The 15,276-nt window shown below is 47.9% G+C and overlaps 1 protein-coding gene across 3 annotated transcripts in view; it reads left to right on the top strand.

Annotated features, from left to right (window-relative positions):
• The first annotated feature begins 7,955 nt into the window (after positions 1-7,955).
• GAS7 (growth arrest specific 7) overlaps positions 7,956-15,276 on the top strand; it is a 106,970-nt gene continuing 99,649 nt past the window's right edge. For all 3 annotated transcript variants that reach the window (XM_030016467.2, XM_030016468.2, XM_030016466.2), the window contains exon 1: positions 7,956-8,220. In XM_030016467.2, coding sequence (XP_029872327.1) covers positions 8,038-8,220 — 183 coding nt within the window. In that variant the 5' untranslated portion in view covers positions 7,956-8,037. The remainder of the gene's footprint in view (positions 8,221-15,276) is intronic.

The raw sequence follows: 15,276 nt of genomic DNA, 5'->3' as shown, positions 1-15,276 counted from the left end.
ATGTGATCTTGGACAAATCTCTTAAGACCCTTGAACTAGGTGATTCATGTAGGTTCATGCCCACATCTCCACATGCAGGTAACTTTCAGTTCAATGTTTCAAGTTTGGACATCAGGTCAACTATAATGGTATAAGGGTCACTGTGGGCGGGTTGTGCCTCTGATTGGGGGCCAGCACTGCCTCAGATGAAACATGCAAGGGACAGATTCCAAAATATAGTGCCTGCACTGGAAACCCTTGCTACAGAATTTTATAGGTGCCAAAAGTTTGCATGGGCTCAAAAAATAACTGCCCTAAATAATGGAAATGAGCTATTAAATACAAGATACCGCCTCTAATTGGGGAAGACCTGAGCTATCATTTGCTCAAAATCAAAAGGATGTTCTGCAGAAATATCTTTCTGCACCTGTCCTTTTCCCTAGACTTCTGTTATTAGATATTGCTGGAAACAGGACAGTAAAACAGACAGACCTGTGGTCTGATCCAGAACTATTTGTCTTGTGCTGTATAACACTTAGAAGTTGAGACCCAAGTGGCCACAGCTTGCTTGTTACTGATACTGAAACTATATGATTTATGGATAATGCCTTTCTTCCCTTCAATGGCTTTTCCATTTAGCATGAAACTGTTAAACATTCGATAAGTAAAATTGTGTGACATACTGTTTATAGAGCTGAAAGATGAGAGGACAAGGCTACAGTATCTGCTCTAATGAATAGAAATGCTTAGGAATGATTGAGGTGGTCTAGAGTCAAGCCTGTCCTCTTCTTTGTGAGCATCCTGACCGCCATGAAATGCCCTGGATATGCCCTGCATATTTAGTTTACACCAAGAACAGCAGCGACATGGACTGAGGAAAGCTCTCTCCTGAAATTCTGTAGCCAGCTGATGGGAGCACATTGTTGTGACAGGCTTTCCAGAGACCCAGGAAGACAGATATGAACACTGAACTGCTGGAGAGAAGGCACGGCACCACCATTTCAGACAAGGGGTTTGTGACAACTGGCTGCTGTTGACACCTAACTCTAAGGCAAAGAGTCAGAGTTGAGTCACATTTATATGACCAAATATGTGCCTGTCATGTAACAGGGTGGGACCTGCCCTGCCTCTCAGTAGGAAATATGTTGACTGGAAGTAGGCTGATGTTATCAGAACAGTTTGTTATTCTCAGCCTGCTTCCAAGAAAAGAGGTGAATGGATGCAGTCAGCTCTCCAGGTGAACTATCCTGGCAAGCAAATCCAGTTTATTCTCAGGTGAATCACCACAAGCTGTTTGTTCATGTAATATCACTGTCCATTTATAGACAGAGACTACATTTGTTTATGTCTGACTCTAAAATAGTAGGTACAGCTCTGGGCACTGTTACGACAAAGATGACTAAACCTGCCCTGGAATATCACTAAGTTTTAGAATGGCCACAGCCAGGCAGGGCACTGCATGTCTGATCTTTTCAGAACTGACCTTGTACAAGGGGAGTTCCAAGGTCAGCAGAGCCACAAGAAACACTCTAAAGGCAGAAATCAAAGGTAAAGCCATTCTGTATCATTAAGTGCATTTTTTTAATTGTGTTTGAATCACATATTTGGTCATATGAACATGACTCATAACTCTGAGTCCTCTGCTTGGAATGTTTGAGGTCCTGGATGGCTAAATTTCCAAGTGTGATACTCAAGAATATCTGGCTTAGGAAATCCCTAAACCACAGTTTGGTGGATGATGGGAGAATATTCAAGGGAAGCACTGCTATGTGTTGTCCTCCTCTTTCACTCCACGCTATGCATTCTCTTTGAGTTGCAGTCAGAAAGAAGACTATAGACCAGATGAAATTTTGTTCTGAGCTCCTGTATCTATTCTTATGTCTTGGCTGTTCAAAGCATTGAGAATGGTCCCTTCCATCAAAAGCTATAGCTTTTAAGCATTTTAACAACTGGAAGTATCTTTTGTGTACAGGCTCAGAACATTTCCTCTCCAACAACAGAACTAATTTCTGCTAGTCGTTTAGACTTCAAAGGTCATTTAAAGATCTAGTGCTACACATGGTTTCTTTTTAGTTTCTTTCTTTCCTGGTTCTTGGCCTCAGGAGGTCTCCTGGTGTTGTCGTGTCTTGCAAACAGCTATGGCCAATCAATTATTCATGTGAATCTCAAGTCCATCATGACTAAAAAACTCTCCCATGCACCTATGCCAACCCTTTCTCATTTTGAGCTCTGCAGGATCTTTTCAGTGAAGACAGCAGGAGTAATTTAGCTCTTTTCCATGGTCTAGACAGATTGTCAGATGTTGCTTTAAACAAAAAAAACATTGACCATGCTGATTCTACAACTGTCAGATGTGAACTTTCTTCTGTTATTCCCAAGATGTTCTTAGGTCCCTCTTCAGGGAATCTGCCCATCTGTATACGGCTTGTTTTAGTGGTGTCATTTTAAACTCCAGGTACAATCAGTAAAATCATGGAATAAATTCTCTCTGGCTGGATAACCATAACTGAGGCTCTCTGCAGCATTACGTGAAGTTGGCTCTTTCTCATTCACAGACAGCATTTCAGAGACACTAAGGTTTATTAAAAAGTTAGATGTCTAAGACTGAGGTCATCACCCTAGACTCTTTGGTAGCAGACAGGGAGAAAAAGGTCCTTTCAAGGGGAGATTTGTCTCACCCTAATGCAGAATATGTTCATATGACACTAATTTTAGAATTGGTTTCTCATTGCTAAGTGAGTACCCTCCCAGAACAGATGACAGAGTGAGTATGACAGTTGTGATGACACAGAAAATAAAGTCAGAGAGATCTTACAGCCAGAGAGATTGTCTAGATCATTCAGTCAGACTGGCTAGAGAACACCTGTATCCAGCCGAGATGCTTTAGCTGAACTGGAACAGATGATAGAAAACAAGGCTGAGACTGAAAGCTGACCAATTCATTGCAATGCCTGGTACACTTGAAGTTGCAAATCTGCATTGTTTCTGGGATGGCTTCTATGTCTTCCATCTAGTGACTCTGGCTCTGATATCTTAATGCTAGATAAAAAAGCTTTCTATGCTCATTAATAATTTTCCTCATAGGCAGTAAACATATCACCCTTTAACATCCTTCATGATAAAGACAATACATGATGCAGAAGCAAACATAGGTCTAAGCCTTTGATAAGACCTCCTCTCTGTGCAAGAAGTAAAGCCATTTTGCAAGTTGAGGAGAAGGACCAGACATATCTCAAGACAAACTAACCATGTAATTATCTGCACAATGAAATGAGGATTACTTATGGGACCTGTTCCAGAGGTGTGTACCTCCAGTGACTGAAAGGGATCCTTTGTCAAGAATGGAGCCCTTCTGTTTACATACTGGACATTCATACACAAGCCAAAATGAAGTTATAGTAACATGTTTAGAAAGAAAATGCAAAATAAGAATGAAGTTAGTGTTTACATTTGGGCTTGCCTGCTGAAAAGCTGAAGTTTGTAATTGCTTCAGGAAGTGGACAACCCTATTACTAAAACCCTGCTAGAGGCTTTCTCATCAAGAATGTTCATGCAAAGAAAGACAGAAGCCTGCACAAATATCAGAAAGGGAGACAAAGAGAAAGCAAAACAAGTTGGAAGTATAAAAATAGCAGAGGAAAAGAATATCAGAGAATAAACCGAAGAAAAATATTTAAGTATTCTTGCAACATTAACCATAAGAAAAGTAAAATTTAGACTAAAATTCATTGTTGTACATTGAAGCTCTAAACTATTTGGATCTGCGTTCCAACACAGGCAAAGCTGGGTTTGTATATGCTGAAGAAAAATATGGGGGTTTTTGTTCGATTTCAGTTCTTGCCATCTATAAATGGTATCATTAGAGAATACAGCTGATTGATGTACCTGGATGTGTGCCATGATACCAGGTCTGTTGCTTTTGCCAAGCAAGGCACAGCTAGTATGATAATAACACATAATGGATCATAGTTCAATAGTTATCAGCTTAAATGCTTATCAAAAGGGGCTGATATTAAGCAATTTACCACAAATTCAGAGAATCAAAAATAGAACTGTGGAAAGTAGTTGGAAAGTTGTTGAAAGAATCCTAAGAAAAAACCCTGAAGAGCTCAGCTCAAATTTCTTCTTAGCCTGTCTAAATGAAGGACATCTACATTGAAAGTCACCTTCTGAAATGTTCAGGAGAAAGGCTACAGTCAGGCTACCTGATTACTCACTTTAAAGAAAAAGGTATTGCAAATTTGTAAAACTCCAGGAAAAAAGAGAGAGAAAAATACTCTAATAAAGTGTCACATAAATAAAAAGCCTGTGCAGCCCCAGGCCAGCCAGGAGACACACACATGATGGTACCTTATGGGCACAAAAGATGGTAGTTGTTCTGAACTTGCTCCTCACTACTGATTGCAAAACAAGAACAAATCAAAAGGAGAAATGGGAGGCTCTTCCTTAATGAAAAAAGATGGAAGAGAAAGGAATCTGAATCTTAGAAACAGGACAGGCCATACAGGAGTTAGTGGTCAGATGGGGTCTGTGAAAAGGACTGAACTCACAGCAAACCACCACAAATTGTGCAAAACTTGGAGTCACTCACAGAAGCACCTGTGTCCTTTCTATTGGAACAGAAGTTGATGCATGTGCCTTGAAGTGCAGCACCCACACCAGCACCTGCTCCCTGAAATCATTTGTACAAGCACGTGGCTGTGCATACACATAGAGGGCCACAGACAGGTGGAACACCTGTCTTGCACACACTGTAAAAGGTCGTGTACACACCTAAGTTGAGGAAGTTACAAACGGACAAGGAACATCACACACAGGCTGCAGTCATGTGAACACCTGCATGCCCAAATATGCAGCGTACAGGCAGGCACTCTTGTTTAGCAGACTGGGATACGCAATTGACTCGTGCACATAATCATAATCATAAGCCCAGTGGAGTTATTGACTGGAACATGGAGATAGTTTTGTAATGCACACAGGGAGAATCACACACACTGACAGAGATCTCATGGTCTCTGGAGCCTGAATACACCATGGCTTATATATGTCCATACTATGTCTCAAATGTCCCTGAGTGGAGGATGTCACCAAACTACAGAGAAACCCAGTGTATGCCTACTTCTGTTGAGACATGCGCACACTGTGCTGAATCAAACCACGCATCCTGAGTTCTGTGAGTTACACACATTGTGAGTTTTTGCCACATTCACAGCGGACTGTCACACACACATTGAAATTAATGATGTGTACACACAGAGACAAGTGCAGTCTTACACATGTGCGTGTGTATTCTGGAGTCAGTCATGCACCCCTGTACTGCAGCAAGCCTCTCCTGTGGATCAACAAGGTTCTCTAACACATGCACACCGAGTTCAGTGCTCACACACTTGCACACACCTAAGGGTCTCATAAATGCACTGGAAGTAGACATGTGTTTTCCTGCTCACCCACAGACATGCAGAGCCTGGGAGACAACCAACAGAGTGAGCATCAGAGGAGACATGGACATGTCCACTGGGCACGTCTGGCTCCCATCAGTCAGTGGGGAGAAGGACCCGCTCATCTCATTGATGTCTGAATACAGCAGCAGGTTTGTGCCCTCCTTCCCCCTCTCCAACGACTGACTACAAAAGGATGCTGGTTGGCAGGCTTGGATACGGCTGTGGGGTGCTTGTCAGGCAGATCCAACTCCTTTTGCCTCATCCCTTCCACACACATGCTGGCGTAATCCTGCACACACAGGAGTCTCTCCCTCTCCTCCACATGCCACACATACTACTGATGGGTACCACACGTGCAGAACACCATGCAGCAGGTTGCACAAACATGATGAGACCCTTGTACACGTGGTGCAGTGAGTCACACCAGTCACTGATTTTTACAGGCACTCTGGAGTAAGTCTCTGGTGCACGGGCGTACACAGGCACACACACAGCCAGCTTACACACAAACACACAGCCACACACATGCAGCTGGGTCACACATGGCTGCCCCATAAGCACACATACAGGTCGGTCTCCTTTATGAGTGAGTCTCACCCATTCAGGGGGAGCCATATATACAAATGCATGGGTGTGACTCACACACAGCTCGGCCTCAGGATGCACGCTCACATGCACCCCAGTAAGTGACACTCACAGGTAAGTCTCATGCACACAGGTGTCTCCTGCACAAGCAAACATACATACACCTTCCTACAAGGTTGAGTTTCACACAAGATTGAGTTTCTCACACACGGTTGTGGGAGAGTCTCATACACAAACACACACACCTCATAAACAACACACAAGTTGTAGTACAGAGTCATTCAGGTATGCGTGCCCTGCCTTTCAGGTACACCCATACGCACGTGGAGATCTCAAGCACTATGTGGGCGAGTCTCATATGTGCACATCCTCTCACCCCCACAGACGTGCGCGCGCGTGCACACACACACGCACTGAGTAGGTCAGGCAGCCTGCCCTGCAGCAAGTCACACATACATGTATGCCTGGGCTTCATACACACACATCCACACCAGTGCTCATACACGTACGGGCAGGTATATGTTACATATGTGCAGTGACTCAGGTGTGCATGCGTGGACAGAGACACACACACGTTCATACACACCTGCGTGCACAAAGACAGATGTGTCTTAAACACACAGAGGAGTCACATGTGCTGGGGAGTGAGTCAGGCATGCACACCCAGAGCAGGTTGTACACACAAAGTGGGGTGTTCATAAACAAAATACACACACAGTGGTGTCTCACACAGACATATGCACGAGTGTCACACATATGAGGGTGTCACACACACACACAGTGCATCTCTCACATACACAGAGGTGTCACACAGACCAGGGTCTCACATACACAGAGGTGTCTCACACAAGTGCAATTCACACGCATCCTGCAGTCAGACACACACATGGGGCAAGTTGTGCACTCAGCTGGGTGTTGCAGAGATACATGCACTTGAGGATGTGACACACAGACTTGGATGTTTCATACATGCTTGGGTGTGTCACATGATGTCTTTCAGGCAAAATGGATTTCACACACTTGGGTGTGTGTCACAAATACACAGTGTCTCAGACATACAGAGGTGTCTCACACTTACACAGACACGAGTGTCTCCAAATGCACAAACAGTGTCTCAGACACACAGGGTCATACATGCAGTGTTACAGGCACACACAGTGTCTCACACAGTCTCTCACAGACACACAGGTGTTGCACACACACACACGGGTGTCAGACACACAGTGTCTCACATGCTTTGGACACACTTAGTATCTCACGTGGCACCTTTCACAGACACACACGGGAGTCTGTGTCACAGACACGGTGACTCTCATACACACGGGTGCCTCTGAAACACACACGTGGGTATCACTAACACACACATGGGGTCACACAGTGTCTGTCCCCCACACGCGGTGTGTCACACACACACTCAGAGACACACAGAGGGCTGTCGAGCACACAGGTGTCACACACCATGTCTCTCAGACACGCAGTGTCTGTCACCCTCCCCCCCCCCCCCCCCCCAGTGTTTCTCGCACACACACGGCGTCTCTCCCCGCCTTGTCTCTCACGAAGACACGCGCTATGTCTCTCAGGGTCACTCGCACACGGTCTCTCTCTCTCTCACACGCTGTCCCGCCGACAGGAGTGCCACACGCGCGGAGCGGACTGCGCACCCCGGTGGCCTCTCCGCCCCCCCCGCCCCGCTCCCCCTCCCTCCCCCTCCCCCTCTCCTCTCCCTGTCCCGCCTCTCCCCCACCCCGCCCCGAGCCGGCGGTGCCCGTGCGCGCCCGGCGCCGGGGCTGCCCCGCTCCCGCTCCCGCTCCCCCTGCCGCTGCCGCTGCCGCTGCCCCTGCCCCCGCCCGCGCTCGGCGCCCGCCGCGCCCCCGGAGCGGAGCGGAGCGGGGCGGGCGAGGGGCGCGGCCAGCGCGGGCCCTCCCGCAGCCCCTGCGCGCCGCGGGGCGGGCAGCGGCGCCCCGGGCGGGCGCGGAGCGGCGGCCGAGGCCGGGGCGGCTGCGGGCGGAGCGCGGCCGCGTCCCTCGGCAGGATGTCGGGCTCGCGCTGCCAGACGCTGTACCCCTTCTCCGGGGAGCGGCACCGGCAGGGGCTCCGCTTCGCCGCGGGGGAGCTGATCACGGTGCTGCAGGTGCCGGACGGCGGCTGGTGGGAAGGGCAGAAGGAGGACGGGCTGCGCGGCTGGTTCCCGGCCAGCTACGTGCAGCTCCTGGAGGTAGGAGCGAGGCCGGCGCCGCGCCGAGCGGGCGGCGGGGGGGGGGAGGCGGGCGGGCGGGAGCCGCTCGGCGGCCGGGCCGGGCCGGGGGAAGGAGCCGTCCCGGAGCGCCCCGCGCTCGGCTCGCCGGGCACGGCCCGGGGCCGTCCCGCCCCAGCCGCCAGCTCGGCTGGCCGCGGGGTGCCAGCAGTGCTGGGGGCGGAACGCGCGGCTGCACGCCGGCGTTGCTGTCGGGGACCCACCTCGGCATCGCTCTGCCCTGTGCCCAGGGCAGAGCTGGTGCCCCGGCCACCCCAGGTCTGCAGTGTGCTGGGTGCTGGGAAGAGTATGCGGCAGTCGGAGGAGGAGCAGCCTGCCCGGCCCAGCTCCGGCAGCCGGAGCCTCTGGTACCCTCAGTCACAGCCATGGAGTGGCAGGGTTCAGGGTGCGTGGCGATCCGCGGGGTTCTCTGGACACTTGTGTTTTCACAATTGCTGAACAGCAGCAGAAGCCAGTGGCTGAGGTGACACAGCTCCTGTCAATCATCCATGTGGGCCAGATGCTGGGCAGGTTCCCCTCCTTCCTCTCTCTCTCCTTCTCCTCTTCCCTCTCCCTCTCGTTTCCTTTCACTGAACATCACTTGGCTTTACGTTGTGGAAACGGTAATTCAGATACGTCCCTTCTGTTGCAACAGTTCCCCAGCTGGCTGGAGATACCTTGCTGCTGTATATGTGGCAGAGCCCCAGAGAGCCCCAGCAGAGTTAGAGTCAGTTGCCCGGACTCAAAGGTCATGGACTTTCCATCAGGATGCTGAGAAGCTCTGTTAGCTTCAGTTGTTTTCAGGGCCCTGACAGCTAGGGCAACAGTTGTATTCCCACCTCAGGACTGCTTGCATCTGAACTTATTACTTCCTCTCCTATGCAAACAAGGCACGATGCGAGTGTGAAATATACGTCCACGAAGACTGCCTTCACAATCTCTGCATTTTTGCAAGTGAAATCTGAAGCATCTCACGCACCAAAGCAAGAACCTGCTGTGAGCCCATCAGTCTTTCCCTCGCTGACCATGCCCTGTTGTCTATTTGGAACTTAACATAGGATGCGGGTATGGAAATGGTTTCCTAAAGCAGTGTCCCTGTGGTGACTGGGCTAAAGTGGTTAGCAGCACAATGTTTGTCAGGTCAGCCTCTGTCCTCCAGGTTTCTAAGGGGAATCAGACAGCCTGCTTTGCTTACATGCAAGGCAGGCACTACCCGCCCCAGGTTTTCCATGCACGCCCTCTGGGGAATCCAGAGCGGCAGGACAGCCCTGAGCAGAACCGGGCCCACCAGATGCATACAGAGCAATGTCCTGTGAGCAAAAGGTTCTGTGCAAAAGGACTTTTTGCCTATAGATCTGGCATTTCCTTTTGGTTTCTCTAGTCCAAATGAATTAAAAAATCTGTGATGTTTCCACTGAGTTTCTGTTTCTCATTCTTACCTGGAAAGGCAGGAAAGTAGAAGCAAAATTTCCCCACTCAGTGCTACAAGAGTGAGGCCAAGGACTTTTCTGTGCCACTGAAGCACTTTTTTTGTTAGTTTAAGAATGTGGGAGTCCTTTTGTTTGTCACTTTTGCCACCTACAAGATCATTCACTGAGATATGTGAATGTTTGTGGTTTCACAAATTGCTAAATATTTATACATCTAACCAGGAATTTAGGAATTGTTTGAGGCAACATGTATGATGAGATGAGACAAACTCTGCTCAGCAAAGGCAGTGGAAAAATCACTTCTTTGTACACAATAACTTTGCTGTCTTATCATCTCCCTCTTGGAAACTCCTCTTTTCCTACTTAAGTCTGAGCAAGTTCCACTGTGCTCAGATCGGTGCCTGCAGCCCCCCAAATGTGCCCTTTTGATCCTTGGCTTATGTACCACTGACAACTTTGCTGCAGACCAATTGTCCACATCCTAGACACAAAGACACATCCTAGCCTCCTTTCTCTTGAGCAAACTTTTGGAAAGAAGGTAAGAAAGATAGCATGTGCTGAGTGGTGTTCATGCTGGCATGTTTTCCTTTTCTCCAGAGGTGGTGCCTAATAAGGACTATGAGCCGGAGTTAATAAATATGTCAAATGAGAGCTAATTAACCAAATTAACCATATTTATGGGACCACAAGTACTTGGCACACATTACAGTAGAGTAGATGCATGAGAAGAAGAAAGATCTGTGTGTGTTTCTCTCTCATGGCTCTATGCAGGTAGCTTTTCCCTTGTGTGCAGGTACGCAGCTAGCTTGCTCAGGGGCCTGACCTAACTGAAAGACACAATGACAGAAATACTGTTCTTCTCTGTTCTCTGATCCAAGCCCCTGTCCAACCACATTGACACTGGAGCTGGTGTCAGGGAGGAGATGACAATGCATAGCCAGATGGGGCCATGAACACGATTCTCCTTTCAGTACCAACCAGCACTTATATTGGCTTTGGGTGGCCCTGGCCCTGCAGCTTTCAGTAAGGTTCAGCATTATGTTCTGAGCTGAACTTAACCACATGCTGTTGTTGAAAAAGAAAGATGTTATTCCCACGCTCTGTCCTGCCCTCACTTCCCCATGCCCAGTTCACTCCAGCAGGTACCTGTGCTCCTCTCTCTGGAGCTCATTGTCCCAAAGGACAGCTGGCTGCATTTTCTGCCACAGCAGTGAATGCACGTGGCTCACAGCATTGTCCAAGGTGTGCCAGGGCTGGCAGGGTTTGGCCTGCATGGCACACACCTTTTCTCCTCACAGCAAAGTCTGTCAGGTGGCTGGGTGCTAGCAAAAGGAGATGGCCTTCTTCTGAAGCCTTTGTAACTTTAAGCCTGCCACTGTGTATAGGCAGGCAGGCTGGATTTTCTCATTCATACAACTTCATGTTTACCATCACTGAAATCTCCTCTGACAGCACTGCTCTAAAGTCTTCACTGAGTTTTGGTCCTGAGCTGAAAGAGGGAAGCAAGAAAGGTATGAAAGACAGCAGCTGAGAGGGGACTCTCTTCCACCCTTGAGCAGTTAGTTTAGCAGCCAGTCTGCAGCATGCTGGTTCCTGCTGGACGAAAGAGGAGCAATAACTGTTTCTGATGCTATCTCTGACTTGGGAGGAACCGTGCTGCACCAACAGCACCTGCGTCTCTTCACAGGCATCCGAGCTGTGGAACTGCCAGCACTGATCATCTGCGTGCTGCCACATGGCTCTAGCTGGCTTATCCAGGAGCTGAGGATAGGGCAGGCTCTTCCTCCTTGTGTGCACTCACACTGAGAGGGAGCTCTTGGCTCTTCCAAAGAAAAACAGGTATCCATGGCTGGTGGTTAACCAGAATGGGTTTTAATGGCAAATGTGGGGTTGGACAGCTCTGAGAAAACCATGAAGGTGGCTTGTGGGAAATGAACTCCAGTGCTAGAGATGGGCATTCCTGAGGAATTGCTGCCTTTGCCTCCTGAGTTCTCTTGCTAGCAAAAATGTGTTTTCAGTTCATTCATCACAGAAGATCAAGGAAAGGACCAAAACTGTAGTAAATGTGGGGCAAGAGAGACACAGGGAGGTAAAGGGGTAAAGACGTTTGGCATCCTTTTTTCCTGCTCCTGTGGTTGCTGCAAGCCCACAGTGGTGGGTTAGAAGAAAACAATGATGGCTGGAGGTTCCTGCTCATGGCAATGATGGAAACAATGAGAGCTGGAGGAGGACTTGGGGAGTGTATGGTAGGGATAAGCCAGAAACAAGATGTCTCTGTGAGCTCTGGAGAGGATACAGTTGTCATAAAGCAAAAGGGATAGCATAAACCAAAAGACTATCAAAAGTAGAGAGCAAAGTGAGCAAGAGAGGCTATTAGCACCGTGATGGCATTCCAGATGGGTTCCCTGAGGGCAGGGTCATTGGCAGCAGTCGGGGAGGCTGCTGTGGTCTTGTTCACAGAATCACTGAGTTGGAAGAGACCTCTGGAGATCAGCTAGTCCAGCTTCCCTGGCCATGTCTGGTCAGGTTTTGAATATGTGCAAGGATGGAGACTCTGCAGCCTTTCTGGGCAATGTGTTCCAGTCTTTGACTACCCTCACAGTTTTTTGTTGTGTTTAAAAGGGATTTCCTGTGTTTTAATGTGTGCCTGTTGTGTCTCATCTTTTCACTGGATATCACTGAGAACAGTCTGTCTCTGCTTTTTTTACTGTCCCCCCCATAGGTTTTTATACACATTGATAACATCCCTCTCAAGCCTTCTTGTCTTGATGCTAAACAGTCCCAGTTCTTTCAGCCTTTCCTTGTATGACAGATGCTGCCATCCCTTAATCATCATTGTGGTCCATTGCTGGACTTGCACCAGTGTGTCCTTGTCTTCCTTGTGCTGGGAAGCCAAATATTGTTTCTTATACTGTTGTGCTCTTGGAGATAGTAGTTTAATGGAGAAACAGCCCCTAACCAATATTTCCGGAATGTGGCATCCATTGACACCAGAGGAGTCCAAAAGAGTGCTGCCAAATTCATAGGGTTTTGCTTTGATCTTGGTCTGTAAGCAAGCAACACTTTTCTGCAAATTCAAGGGCTTGGGGAAGGAGTGATGTTGTTGCTTGTGATCCATATTCCATTGAGTAGATACACCATCAGCTTCAGCCTTCACCCCTCTGGCGATTTATAGCTATGTCAGCCATGAGACCTGAAAGTTGGGGACTAGCAGCTGCGTCTTCTGACCATTTCCTCCCTCATGTGTACTCTTATATTTTTTGCCTGACTTTTTGACCATTTGAGCAGAGCCATACAGGCACCCTCTGTACCAGACTGTTGCAGTCCCAGGTTAAGCAATTGCCCTTTCCAACCTGGTGCAAAGAGGATTCTGTTTAAATACAGGCAATGAGCAGTCCTTCAAGCCAGCACTGCCATGGTGAACACAGGTATACAGCAAATGGAATGTGGTGTGTGATACAGTGAGGGATTTCATAACAGCTGAAGGCAACAAAATGTTTCCTACCTAGAGGCTGACTGCCTCCTCAACCCACCTGCATCAGAGATGCTTGGGATGATGATGTGTGTAGAAAGATCTATATGGCTCCAGACCTGAGAGCAACCTAGGACAAGTCCCAGGTGTGTCCCAGTTTGTCACAATCTTTATTGGTGCAGGGCAGCATAAATGTCAAGAGTCTGAGGTGGTGTTAAACCTCTGGGGTATGTACTCCAGGAGGTGCTTTGCATGGGACCCTCTGGGGAAACACTGGCTGTTGCGTCTGCCTTTTCTAGAGAAGTGATTTTCAGAGGGGTGGGGAGATGTGTCATTCAGTCACATTTGCAAGTGGTTTGTTTTAAAATCTATTTTGGGCATTGCTTTTTGTATTTGTGGTTAGTTAGAATTCAGTTATATAAGCAGCAGCAGTAGCAACATATGCAAATTTGCTGAAAATTGTCAGCACTTTTTATAGCTTCAGTCATCCCACAGATGTAAGTCTCTGTATGAAGCACAGTGTGTGCTTCTAGCACGGATGGAGGTGGCTCTGGAATCTGACTGAGCGAGCTGGACTGAGTAGGACTGAGAGCTGCCACTGATCTTGTCTGCACTTTCACAGCTTGATTTACTGGAACTGTGAGGCACTTTGGAAGGAAAGAATCACGTGCTTCTCCCTGATGCATCGTGCATGTGCAGGCATCAGACAGTAGTATACATTACTTCCACTGCTGTGTAATATTTGGGGGGGTAACTCACCTCACCTAACCCAATCTGTGACATCTGCCACAGGGACCTTGAAATGTGCAAACAGTTGAGCCTGGAGGTTGTGGCACATTCAGCTGCGGAAGACATGGCATGGCATGAACTGCTTCATTCTTTGTGCCTGAGTAGTCATAGAAAAAAAGGATAAAAGGAATTCATAGAAACAATAATGCCTCTAATTTATTTTGTAATAGCAGAGAATGTGCAGAGGATTTCTGTGCCAAACTCTATCATGTTGTAAGCTGATATGATCCAAGGAGACAGTGTCCTTAAGGAGAAACTAAAACCTGCCAGCTGATGAGCAAGGAGAATTCCATTTCATGAAAAAATTAAATTTCTGAACATTTATGTGAAACAGTATTATGATGAAACCCCTATTTTTAGAGAGAAAAAAATTATGGTCTATATTTCTCTTTCTTCAGGTTAGTGATGGAGAGTATTTTGACCAAGAAAAACCCTGAAACATTTTGTCAGAAAATATCCAGCCAGTCCTAGAAATGAGCATTACTGTAGCCAGTGCTATGACCTGACGGCTGTGCTGTGTGTTGCCACAGCAAGGGCTGGCACAAGCAGCTGCTGGAGCTGTTCTTGCTATCATGGGAGCTATATAATGTGTACAATACGCTTGGAAAAGAGATGTTGGTACCTATTGCAACAGAGCATTCTTCTCCTGATGACTGTAAAAAGAATAAGGTTGTGTATGGGCAGTACTTGGCTGGCTGTGAGTACCTGAGGCCTGGGCTCTTTGTATGTGGTGTCGGTACCTCCTGCATGCAGCAATGCTGCTTTGCTTTCTTAGCAGGTTCTTCAGCATCCTTGGAGTTTGTTATCACACTCCCTCGTTCCTCCATCTCCCTACTCAAAAATCAATTCAACATAAAGAGTCATAGAGAGCAACAAGGACCAAGGGGAAGTATGGTGATCTCAGGTATGAATGCGGCTGCTACCACTGCTTTTTTCTAAGGATACTCCATGGAACAAGTAATGCTCCAATACGTAGTCTTGTGTGATGGGAGAGGAATCTGGTCTTTAATCCAGTGTGATAAGGCTGTGGGTGCTGATCCCTTCTGTGGTTTTTATGTGGCTAGGGAGTGAGCACAGCGTTGTGCTCAGGAAACCTGTATGGTGTTCAGCTTCTGATGGTGCAAGCTTAGCAGTTAAGCTACTTGGCTGAGCAACTGCCAGGCTGGAGCTGGTACTCGGGTCTCCTGCCAACCCTGCCCAGGGGTGCCTGTGGCACTGCCTTGAGCGTTCTGGCTGTTCTGCCGCCACTGAGAGATGGTGCTGGGGAGGAGCACCAACTACGGCCGAATTTGGGACAGCATCTCCTCCAGGTGCAGAAGGTTGATTTTGATTCTCCCGGTGCAGGGA

Source organism: Aquila chrysaetos, chromosome 5 (assembly GCF_900496995.4).
Source record: "Aquila chrysaetos chrysaetos chromosome 5, bAquChr1.4, whole genome shotgun sequence".
NCBI classification, from domain to species: domain Eukaryota; kingdom Metazoa; phylum Chordata; class Aves; order Accipitriformes; family Accipitridae; genus Aquila; species Aquila chrysaetos.
This window is presented reverse-complemented; position numbering and strand designations above follow the sequence as displayed.